The sequence below is a fragment of the Oculina patagonica genome, chromosome 8 (genome assembly GCF_052425735.1).
Source record: "Oculina patagonica isolate OP01 chromosome 8, crgOcupat, whole genome shotgun sequence".
Classification (NCBI taxonomy): Eukaryota; Metazoa; Cnidaria; class Anthozoa; order Scleractinia; family Oculinidae; genus Oculina; species Oculina patagonica.
Genome location: NC_135765.1, coordinates 33,048,616 through 33,060,751, shown reverse-complemented (window position 1 = coordinate 33,060,751; position 12,136 = coordinate 33,048,616). Strand labels below are relative to the sequence as shown.

Below are 12,136 nucleotides of genomic sequence, written 5' to 3'. Positions count from 1 at the left end.
ACTGCCATACATTTCTGTAATGTTAGTTTTAAGAATCTAGTAGTACATCAAGTGGATGTATGGTTGTGTGGAATATCGCCTACTACGCCTTACAGGCTAAGCTACAGTCTATGGGTGGCCTCTAGTTTCTGCATGCTGAAACTAGAGTAAACTGAGTACTATGTCACGCAGACGCTGGGGAGAAAAGAATGCGTGACGAGCCAAAAGAATGTGTGATTGAGAAGAGGCTACAAACTAAGCGGTGAGAACGCGCGCGTGACGCGCAAATAGCAACAGGTGGAAAGATCGAATTTCGTGGCTGCAGCAAGGGAAGGATTGCCACTTCGAATTGCGCCCACAACACCTAGGCCTCAGGGCTTGTGCGCTTCCCGCTGATTACCCTTCGCAGCCGTTTTTGGGAAGCTAAAGTAAGGGTTAAGCCTGATTCACTTAAGCGCAACTGCTGACTTAGCACTGTGTCACTACTGAGAATCGAAGTGGCCTAGCAGTTATTCGTTGCGCGTGCGTTCCATGCATTGTAAATCCACGAATTTGGTTGGTTTATCGTCGTAAACATATGCTAAAAGACAACGATTGCAGGATGGATGCTCTTGAAAGGGATTATTATTCTATTTGAAGGTTTTTTACTCATATTCTTTAGAGTGTCTGGTATAATTAAACAAGAAGACAACTTGTTTCCTATAGGCGATAAGTCAACTCGACTGCAATTCGTTGGCTGCTCAGTCCCAAAACATCTCGCCACGTAACCACCTTATTGCAATTGTTGAAAAACACGACCCTTAGTATTATGAAAGAGACAAGTAATGATAGAAATTGAAGCGTTACATGGTCCGGTATAAAGTAGGCAAACTGATGAAGCAAATAAATAATAGCAAGCAGTATTTTATTGAAGCCATACACTACTGAATACAATGCCTTTCCACCAAGGTTGAGTGAAAACTATGTTGCTTATGACGTTTGAAACTTCCCATTACAAGCTCAGTTTTTCACTTCTACATTTAGTAACACCTTAAAGTGTGCAGTTTATTTGTGGTTTAACTTGTAGCCTAATGCTGACTATGTTTAGTTATAGTTCCCTCGGCTATTCCTTTTTTTTGTTAATAATGCAACTGCTTTTAAGCTATTTTGCTCGAAAGTAAAGCGTAAGCCCTACTTCAGGTCGAGGCGCCTTGCACCATGGGTCATAGAGAGCATCTACTCCGACCCGGTTTGCTGGACCGTAGCTAGTACTGTGCCCAGAGCCACACATTCCCTGGCCAATATTCAGCGTGGTGAGGCAGTCGCAGTTGTCATCATCCATCAAAATGGACTTGACTCCATTCTGCTCGCGATACATGAACGAGTCTTGCTTTGCTTTTGGTTTTGTTCCTTTCAGAACCACAGGATCCCATCCGTCCTGCTTGTTCACGACTTTGCCAGCGGGAGTTGTCAAGTGATCGTGGAAAGCCAGCCACGCAGCATGTGCGACGACATTGTGAGAATCGAATTTCCAGAGGTACTCGTTTCCTTGAGAGTCGATAGCAAGCATTTCAGTGTGGTCTTCTTTTGCCCATGAGGGAATTCTTCCAAAGCAATACTCGCTATATGAACTGCAGTATCCGTAAGGGTACGCCAACACATCGCTTTCTTTAGCCGGCCAAGTTTCATCAGCCGTCCACCACCAAAAGGCGAGCCAGTTTCCACCGTGCTTGCACAAAGCAATAGGCTTCGCAACCTCTTCTGATATGGAGAAGAATAACGTGACACCAACGCTTGGCCGCGGAGATTTTTTTGCTATCATAGAGAGCGTCGACACCATACCGATTTTCAGGGCCATAGCTTTTGGAAAATCCACTTCCACACATGCCATGCCCAAAGCTGAGTGTAGACAAACAATCAGAATTGTCGTCATCCAAAAGAAGGGACTTGACACCAGCTTGTGATCGGTACATGAAGGAGTCTTGGTTGGATTTTGGTGCCGTTCCCTTCAAAACTTTAGGATTCCATACTTTGTTGTTTTTGACCTTTTTATACGGTGTTTCCACGTGGTCGTGCAATGCCTTCCAGGCCGCATGTGCTGTTGGATTTCCAGATGAGAACTTCCAAGTGTAGATGTTTTCTTCGGTGTCAATAGCAAGTAGCCTGGTCCTATCTTCTTTCGCAGAGGACGGAAGCCTTCCAAAGCAGTAAACATCGGTTTCTTTGCATTTGCCATAAGGTTTCTCCAATACGTCCTTTACATTCCTTGGCCACTGTCCATTCTTTTGCCACCACCAAAAAGCAGTCCATCTGTATCCATATCCCTCGAAGGTAAACGGCTGGTCTGGAACTTTGAAGTAAAGAGTCAGTCCGTTATTAGAGCTTGGGAGATTACAAACAGGATCGTAGAGAACGTCGACTCCACGGACGTTTGGATCAAGCTTATCGCTGCAGACAGTCGCTCCAAGTTGGATTGTTGAGAGGCAATCGCAGTTATCGTCATCAAGAAGAACAGATTTCACACCATTAATGCTTCGATATGTGAACGAGTCTTGGTCAACAAGAGGTGATTTCTCTTTCCTGTCGGATTCCAGGCATTCTTGTTAAAAACGGCACCAGCCGCTGTCTCTTTATGGCTATGAAACGCATTCCATGCCGCATGCGCTGTTGGGTTAGAGGCGTTAAATTGCCATCTGTAGACGTTGTTTTGAGAATCTTTGGCTAGCAACTCTGTAGATTGCTCCTCCAGCCACGAAGGAAGCCGCTGAAAGCAAAATGGATCACCTCCAGAGCACATTCCATACGGGTTTTCAAGTACATCTTTTTCTTGTTTCTGAGAACTGCAGGCTGACCACAGTACGCCAGCATTCCACCACCAAAACGCTCTCCATTTACCACCAAATGCTTTCAAGTCTGGACGTCTAGTGCGATAATAGAGTGTGAGCCCAACAGTTGGAACAGGACCGTGACATCCGTTGTCATACAGGGCATCAACACCGAAGACGTTAGGTTTGCTATAGCTCTTTGAATGACCGGCGAAGCACATACCATGGCCAAGGTTAAGTGTTGAGTCACAGTCACAGAAGTTGTCAGTAGCGACTTTACACCGTTTTGTTCTCGGTACATAAAAGAGTCCTGAGCTTTGGAAGACACAGTTCCTTTGAGTGCAATTGGATTCCAAGGGGTGGAAGTGGGAACAGCTTTGTATTTGGCTTTTCGATGATCGTGAAATGCAAGCCAAGCAGCGTGGGCTACTGGGTTCTTGGGATTGAAAGCCCATTTGTAAACTGTCCCCAAAGAATCTACAGCCAACAGCTCTGTGTCTTTTTCCTTGAGCCATGAGGGGAGACGCTGGAAGCAGTAGATGTCAGACTCTTTGCAAGTTCCATAGGGACTTTCGAGGATGTCTTTGACGTGTCCCGGCCAAGTTGAGTCTTTCTCCCACCACCAGAAAGCTCTCCAGCCTCCACCAAAGTTCTTCAGAGTCAGCGTCTTGGCTGTTCGAAAGTAAAGCGAAAGGCCATAAGTGGGAGAAGGTCCCCTGCAGTCCGCGTCAAACAATTTGTCGACACCAAAGACTTTGGATTTGCTGAACTTGGTATTATGACCACTGCGCACATTCCATGACCCATACTCAAGGTAGATAAGCAGTCACAGTTGTCGTCATCCAAGAGAAAGGACTTTACGCCATTCTGATTTCGGTACATGAAAGAATCTTGAGATGACTTAGGTTTTTTTCCTTCTAATGTCATTGGGTCCCATGCTTTGTTGTTCACAATTTGGCCGCGAGAGGTTTCCTGATGATCATGAAAGGCTTGCCACACTGCATGAGCAGTTGGGTTCTTTGAGTCAAACTTCCACTGATAAACAGTTCCCTCGGAGTCGATAGCAAGTAACTCGGTGGAATCTTCTTTAACCCAAGATGGTAGCCGTTGGAAGCAGTACGAATCACTGGACTTGCACGTTCCATAAGCGTTCTTTAGCACGTCTTTTGCACCAGTAGGCCATTGTTTTGCAGGAGTCCACCACCAGAAGCGATGCCATAAAGAAGTGTTGTAAGCCGCCGACACTGTTGTGACAAAAACCAGCTCGAGGATACCGAAGAGGAAACATGCTCCTGTTATAAAAAAAAGTAAAAAAAAATATAAACATGATGCATATGTTTGTGAAAAGTCTACAACTAGTGTGCGCTATTCATCTCCATCTCCGATTCTTGGTCGATAAAATTGATATCTGGCTTATTGAAAAATTAAAAAGAAAGTTTTTAGTTCATTATGCAGCTGATTATTTAGTTATCACTCTCCGGTTAAAAATAAACATTTAAACATTTCTAACATTTCTTGCCTTATTGTCTCTTGAATCGTATTTTATAATTGACAATTCAAATATTTCCGCTAAGTCAGAAAATTAACCCACAAAGCGGTGCGGTCACACATCCTCCCGTTAAAATTTGGTTGAACTATCGTGAGGTTCACCAACCTTTCCGCTTCATCTTGGACATCGTTTCCCCCGCGTTTTGTTAACAAAACCTATCCGGCTTCCTCAAGATAAAAAATGGCAAGCGGCGAGTCGAAGCAAGTGTATCCTTCCTATAAGTGAGACAAGCCGAGTGCATGTGCATGACTTAAATTCCTTTACAGACAAAGAAAAATGATTGAGGGAGTGTGGAATTATAGCTCTGGTTTGTTTTTAAGTTATGTTTGCCATATCAAGCAACAAGTGTCTTGACGCAATATTAATTTGCTTTGACTGTTTGACACACAGAAAACTGTCAAGTCGTGTTTAGTAGACATGTCAACTTAAAATTACATAAATTACAAGCATGGAGTGTAACTAGTGTGTCGGTCCTGAGACTTTCACGAAGGTTAAACAAACAGTGCTAGAAATTGAGTTTTTACTGCGGCTAACTTAAAATTAATAAAACTTAATGGTTTTGTAACTGCAGTTTTTTAAAATACGTATACGGTTTGCTTACATCAGTTTCTTCTAAGTGGAAACAAGACGCGGCGTTTTTCCACATTGATCATGATCCGTTCTGGTATGCATGAAAATTTTACTTCCTGAAATTTTGTCAATATTTTCATCGATCGATCTGAGTGTCTCTCTGTCCTGAAGTTACAAGCCCGGTCAAAATTTTGAACTGGGAAACGGACAGGACTGAGCAGTTGTACCGTTTTACGACAGCTGTCAAACTGAAAACCTTTGGAAGCGTAGAAAAGTTCTTTCAATAAAATTTAGTTAATATGTGGTACAGATACGAGAATGGAGTGCGCAGGTGGGGCTAAACGCGAAACTGGTTCGTTTCACTGCTAAGCCATGTTTAATTGTTTCCAATTCTTTGTTTTCGATGTGCGGGAAAATTCATAGTTTCTAACCGAGAACCCACTGAATGGTCTGTTTGAGGCATACATAGACGTCCAAATTTCGATGAATTAGATCGAAACTGTACTAAAGCACGTTCCCTTCTCTGGTTTGGGAGGGGAACGACTCCGATTTGGGGATGTACATTTTCACTCAGGTTCAGTTGGGCTAAATGGAAAGCACCCGTAGAAAAGGCAACCAAAAAGTGTACTCACCTGATATTAAATAATCTTATCAACTGATTACCACGAGCTGATCAAAACTCTGAAGAAATCATTGTCAAATAATCTAACGAGAAAATATTCTCTTTCTATTTAAATATTGACGTCCGTCTGACAGTCAATTGACCGATTGGCAGCTAGAGAGAAAGTTCATAGACATAACGTAAATAGATCAGTTATAAATACTTGAAGTGAAACAAGCCTATCGTTTCTAGGACTATAAAACGGATCATATGAAGAGGAAATGCTGGGCTGAAAATAATAGTCTTTGGAACCACCTGACACCTAAGAGTCGAATAAATGAGTAGCTTTCTCCCACAGAACGTACGTTTTACTGTCTCTCGGCATGATATGTAGTATATATGACTTGCGATAATATGCATGAAGACTGAATTCCTACAGTATATAGGAATGCAAAGACAGTACAGCTACTGCATATACTTTTGGAGGGTTATTTTATTGGGTTACGCCTTCGACATTAGACAAAAAAGAACTCCCAAGATTAGGAATTTTTCTTAGTGTTACTAATTAATGTTACTGATTTTCCTGTTCCAACAAACTTTACCTATATACAGGGGAAGAATAGGGCTCCTCGGTGGCAAAGTACTAGACTGGGTACTGATTTCCAAATCAACTTTCAACCTTTAGGCACCTTTTTGCCGACAGAACGAAGCACCATTAATTCTGTGTAATTTGGGACATCGACTTTTGGCCGTCCGCAGAGGCCTGTCACTTCCGCCAAAGGGCTATTTACCATCAATCAACACGTTTTCTCCTTTGCTAGACTTGCCTACAAGTCGAGCTCAGAGAGCGCTAAGAGAGCACACAAAGCGCGGAGCGCGAAAGCAAGCGCGAAGCGCGAGAGCGAGCGCGTCTACCACCACCAAACCGGAAACGAGAAGCAAACGACTTTTGGAAAGTCTACTCCTTCGGCTGTCGTTAAAAATCATTACGCTGTCAAAAAGACACCTGATCAAATAAAGGCAATCGCAAACTACAATCCTTGACAGTGTTGGTACGCTTAAAAAATATTCTGGTTAATGTTGCGTATTGCAGCAATATTAGACCAAAACCTCTCTCCTCCGGGGGCCCCTATAAAGCGGGGAGAAGGAGACCCACAAAGGGTGCAAAGTTGAAAGCAAAGGTAATACAAGCGAGTGTTAACGTTTCAACTGACTTTTGTCGATCGGTTGTAAGAAATTCTGCCTTTATTTACCAACAGTTTTCCCCTAAAAGTGTAAGAAGGATGTCATATGCAGATTTTTGTCTGGAATAACTGATCAATGTAGTTTTAGTTTTGCCCTTTAAGTCCGCGTATTGAAAATTTATACGTTGCTGTGTTTGATATGCAGGTCGGTTTTTTAACGTTCCTATTTATCTTACGGCCGATATCAAACGATATTACAAACTTTACACTGTTTCTTCTCTTTTCGTATGTAATTCACTGTTCTTCCGGTTTAATCGCCAATAAAATTGTATCATTTGTTTACTTATTTCCTTTTGTCACGCGTAATTCCCATAGGATCATTTTAACCAATCAAATCGTTTGTTGTCAATTTCATTTGTTGTACACGTGAAGCGCGAAATGGACTCTGAACTCGACGTGACTAAGCAGGATTTTGGCCGAGCATACTGTTGTGAACCATCTCTCTTTTGTTTTCACGTTTGAACTGGCGTGAAACGATCATCTTGACTGGAAGAAAAACTTTTAATTATGGACGGCGAAGAAGAAAGAAATGGCAACGGTGCCGAGCAGTTTGAGCAAGCCGATCTGAATTTGGCTTACCGGTTTCTCGATTCTCTTCCCAACGATGTACACATCTTGAACAATCAACCGGATCCTTTGAAAATAACGAGGATAAATCTCGCTGGAAACCATATTCCTGTTCTACCTGACTCTATAGGGAACTTTCTTAATCTTAGAGAAATGGACGTCTCAGGAAATGGCCTGGCTTACGTAACTCCACGAATCGGTGAACTGCGACGTCTGAGGACGTTCGTGGCAAAGAATAACAACCTTGTGGATTTGCCGAAAGAGTTCGCCAGTCTCTTAGCTCTAGAGAATCTCAATTTAAGTGGTAATGGATTTGAGTCGTTCATGCCGCAAATGTTTGAACTAGTCTCACTGAAAACATTGTTCTTTGGAGGCAACAGGATCGATGTGATTCCACCAGATATTCAGTCGCTTCAAAGGTAGGTTTGAATTTGTAATTCCTTGTGTAAACAAATGAAGGGCCTGACCTTCAGTTCGCAAAATGTGTTACAACGTGGCCCTGACTTGGCGAATTTGATTTGAGCTTACGTAGCATGTGTCAACAGAAAATTTACTGCTATTCCTATTTTTCAAACAGGCATTTCAATTTGCTGTAGATTAAACGAAAACCTGCCATGCTGTTTTATTTTTCACGTGTGTGATTGCATAACAATCTTTCTGTTGCGTGTGCTTTCGTCAAGAACTGTGACGTTTTGTCATGCAACAAGATGTACGGTATGTTTAGATTTCTTTATCTGAAAATCAAACATTGATTTCACTGACGTGTAAAAGCCTATGAGAAAAAAAATGTTTCCGCATTAATCTGCCAGCCGATATTTTTTATAGCCCAAAATTTTACTGTAAGCGTGATGTAGCATCGCATGTTGTTCATATCGATTACATTCTGCCCAAAATAGCTTTTAATATTGAGCAATTTGTAAATCATAAATGGCTAGTTTCTTATTTTTATTGAATACCCTCATGCAAATGCGCGAGAGGTGTTATTGTTTACAATAGATATAGAATTAAGAAGCTTCTAAATTATACATTTTTATGATATTTTCAGATTCCCACATTCAAACTATTATTTTGTGTAGTTCTGTAGTTCAATTTGTTGGCTGCTTGTTATTGGGCGATATTGTTTGGCCCCTAAAATGCATTATCTCTGTGAAAACCAGGTTTAACATCTAAAAGTACATGTAAGGGCTGAAAAATAAAATATATTTTCATTCACTAAAAGTAAGACAAACAGATCAGTATGAATTCAGACAATAAACTGTTGCCTAAAGCTGGCGACCGACGATTGGTAAAAATCGCCAAGTGTGCCTGGTGCAGCGATTGCGATTTTCGCCGATCGCCGCGACCGGTGTATAAAATCACCGATATCAGGCATGTCAGATATCGACGATTATATTCACCAACCGCTGGCGATCAAATTGGCCGCAATTGGCGAATAAAATAACCTAGTGTGTCGCCGGCTTTATATTCCATTTCTCAAAATACATATACTCTCTATAATAATAATAAAAATAATGATGATGATGATAACAATACAAATTTATTTCTAGCGTATAACATTAAAAATCATGCTCTTACATTATATGAAGAGAATTACTTGAAGAGATATATAATTCCGAATGATATGGGCCTCCATCAGAAATATAAGATTGCATTACACAAACAACAGCAAGAGTTTGATATAATTTCTTCCACTCTGGTTGATTTGCCTTTGTTTTATTTGGCCCTAGTTTCATACTGTATAGATGAAACATTTACAGCACTGTAAATTTTTTTCCATTATGTTTTATTTCCCATAGGTTGGAAATTCTCTATCTTGGTGGGAACCAGCTGTCATCTGTACCAGTTGAACTGGGTAGCCTGCGCAAACTAAAAGCTCTCAATCTCTGTGACAACAGAATTGAATCCCTGCCGTCATCATTGGTAAAACTGACACATTTACAATCTCTGAGTCTTCACAACAACAGACTGACATTGCTGCCGGTCGCGCTCATAAAACTGCGAAATCTGGAGGAGTTAAGTCTGCGAGACAATCCTCTGGTTGTACGTTTTGTTAAAGACATGACATTCAATCCTCCCTCATTATTAGAACTTAGTGGTCGCTGCATCAAAAATACTGGTGTCAAGTATGGCTCACAAGACCTTCCTGTGCATCTGTTGCAGTATCTAAACAATGCTCGGCGTTGTGTGAACCCGTGCTGCAAGGGAGTGTATTTTGATGCCCGTGTGAGACATATCAAATTTGTGGACTTCTGTGGCAAGTATCGTCTGCCACTCGAACAGTTTCTTTGTTCACCGCATGCTGATGAAAGATGGGAAGATTGTTCTTCAAGTAGCAGTGAAGACGAAAGTGTTCCTATACCACGCGAGAGATTGCGAAGGGTTTTGCTAGGGTAACAGTCTAACTTATTGTATTGCAAAGAAAAGCATGTCTAGCACAAAATATTTGTTAGGTAGATAAACTGGGTTCTTTCCAAGATCCTCAAGGCCAGGCAAAATCCCTTGCTTATTTCACTAAGTCATGATAAAAATAAGAACTGTCTATCCCGTCACTATCCCCTGAGGAAACAGGCATCTTTACTTGTCTATCTTCTGAATCTTTGAGGGCCAGTTAAGATTGTGTAACAAATCATCGCAAGTGTCACGCTTATGACAAGTCTATGACACAAATTGGTTTATGAAAGTCAAACCTACAACATGCTTTTGAGATAATGACATGACATGAGCACTTTACAAGCTACCAAAGTCACACACGACAAAGTTGTGTCATCTGAACTAGCCCTTAGAAAATTACTCATTTGAGTTGAGGTGCATGAGCAGTCTAAATCCATTGTCTCTGATTTATTATTTAAACCAATTGTGAATCATACTTATTACACTTAAGTTTTGGCTTTTTCAGCTCAGGTGTATGGCTCGTTTCTCGCCAATGTTCAGAAACTCGCACCCGAAGAGAGACTTTCTGTAACTGTTAGATTGAATATACTTCCTGGCATATTCCAAAAAATCTGGGGTAAATCATGGAAATTGACATCAAACTTACTAATGAGGGAAATATTTTTGTAATTCATGATTTATAGCTACTTTTATTAAAAGCAACATATTTTCATTATTAAACACAACCCTGAACTGCTAAGGACCGACAAAGTGTTAAAAAAATACAAAAAAAAAAACTTGTCACAACTTCTTTTATTTATTTTTACAAAAATGTGAAATTTTGGGCTTATCTAATGCGAAAAACGTGGCTTCTACAAAAAAAAGTACAGTGTACATTTACTTTGTAGTTTTTATGGGATTTAGTTACAGTAACCATTATAAAGATCCTTGGTGTTGGAAGGAAATAACTTTCTAAAAGGTTCTGAATGGAAATGTTAAGTAGAGCTGAACCCATCCTCGGAGACCCAGCTGGGGCAGTTAGTGGGGCAAAACGAAGGAATATACCGGGCAGAAATCGTAGCGACGGCAGTTTTCAAGAACTTCCGTTGCTACCATTTCTGCCCGGTATATTCCTTCGTTTCGCCCCACTAACTGCCCCTGGGTCTCCGAGGATGAGCTGAACCTACCTTGCTTTCTCATTCACTTAGAATTTTAATGTTGAAGTTTGCAGTCAAATAGATCATTCTGTGTAGCAGTTGTTAGCCGTGTTATTAGCTATAATAGGACAGCACTACTAATTAATGTAAAATGGGAGCCCCAGTGGTCTTATCATTGGTTAGCATGTTGAATTCTGGAGCAAGGGGCCATGGTTTAAATGCTGGTTAAGATCACTTAATTGTGATTTTGGGCTAGACACTTTACCCTCACAGTGCCTCACTCAACCCAGGAGTTTAAATGAGTAGGGAACTGGAGAACTGTTGGGACTGGACGAAAGCTGAGGAGGGGGAGGGGGATGGGCAAGACAAGGGGTGGGGGGGGGGGGGCAACACAAGTAAATAGCACTAAGGAAGTAGCTTAGAACAAAATTAATGCAGTACATGGTTTTCAACAAACCACTACTAGGAAAAGCATGGTGCTGTCACTTCTTGGTTGTCAAGCCACAGACAAATACACAACATTTTAGATACAATGTAACAACTTGGTTGTTCAATGGTTTAACCTGCTTTAGACAACGATTTTATTTAACACTATCTAAAATCTGTTTATAAATGATTGCCCACCCAGTTTTAATAGCCTTTAAACTCTGTGATACTTGTTTTGTGGTATAGTTTTACTGAGGTTTCGGCTTCCCTGATAAGATGATTGAAACAGAATAAAAAGATTCTCCTTGCTTATCATTCGCCATACGTTTCTTTAAATGTTAGTCCTGAGAGTTTGGTGATCATAATTTCTTTAGCTTGTTGATAATTTTCTTTTTTCTCATCACCCTTTGCTTTACAATGTATCGATATAGTAGGGAGAAACTAGCTCTTGACAAACTCTTGAGAATTAAACTGGGTTATTTAACATTGGTTTCAAAAAAGAAGAAAAAAAGGAAAAAACCTTAAAGTATGTTAAATAAATTATAAATACTAATATATTTTAAATCAGAAGCAGTAGATGTAGATAGACAAAAATATAGTTTGAGTGATGTATAAAGATAATGAAGAATAAAGGTGGTAAGTTAAAATTGTCACTTGTATCTTATTTCATTTAATTTTCTAATGTCACATGGGAGAATCAAGGATAATGAAATTCTTATCTAGGATAGACGCACCCGGCGATATCTTTGTATAGTGCTTCCTTCCCTCATTCTTTGCACTTTTTGTTTCCCCTGGAAGCTGCTTTTAACTAGTTGGTCACCCAATTTCCTTTCCAGGGCATATTTAAAGCAAAAACAATTATTTTGTAG

The 12,136-nt window shown here is 40.6% G+C and overlaps 1 protein-coding gene and 1 pseudogene across 3 annotated transcripts; one reads left to right on the top strand and one right to left on the bottom strand.

The window, feature by feature from the left end:
* Positions 1 to 887: 887 nt before the first annotated feature.
* LOC144662490 (uncharacterized) lies at positions 888 to 4,909 on the bottom strand (annotated as a pseudogene). Its single transcript, XR_013572460.1, has 2 exons — positions 4,438 to 4,909; positions 888 to 4,075 (listed from the first exon to the last, which is right to left on the bottom strand). The product of XR_013572460.1 is annotated as an uncharacterized LOC144662490 (transcript).
* A 2,221-nt stretch (positions 4,910 to 7,130) lies between these two features.
* Positions 7,131 to 11,916, top strand: LOC144663508 (uncharacterized). 2 transcript variants are annotated; one of them, XR_013572624.1, is made up of 3 exons: positions 7,131 to 7,733; positions 9,111 to 10,683; positions 10,856 to 11,916. XR_013572624.1 is itself a non-coding variant. In XM_078524477.1 (2 exons), exons 1-2 carry the CDS (start codon positions 7,255 to 7,257, stop codon positions 9,706 to 9,708), a joined length of 1,077 nt encoding a protein of 358 aa, XP_078380603.1. In that variant the 5' UTR covers positions 7,131 to 7,254; the 3' UTR covers positions 9,709 to 11,916. The 2 variants fall into 2 exon arrangements, 1 of the variants encoding a protein (XP_078380603.1); XM_078524477.1 differs by having other exon boundaries at positions 9,111 to 11,916.
* Positions 11,917 to 12,136: the final 220 nt, after the last annotated feature.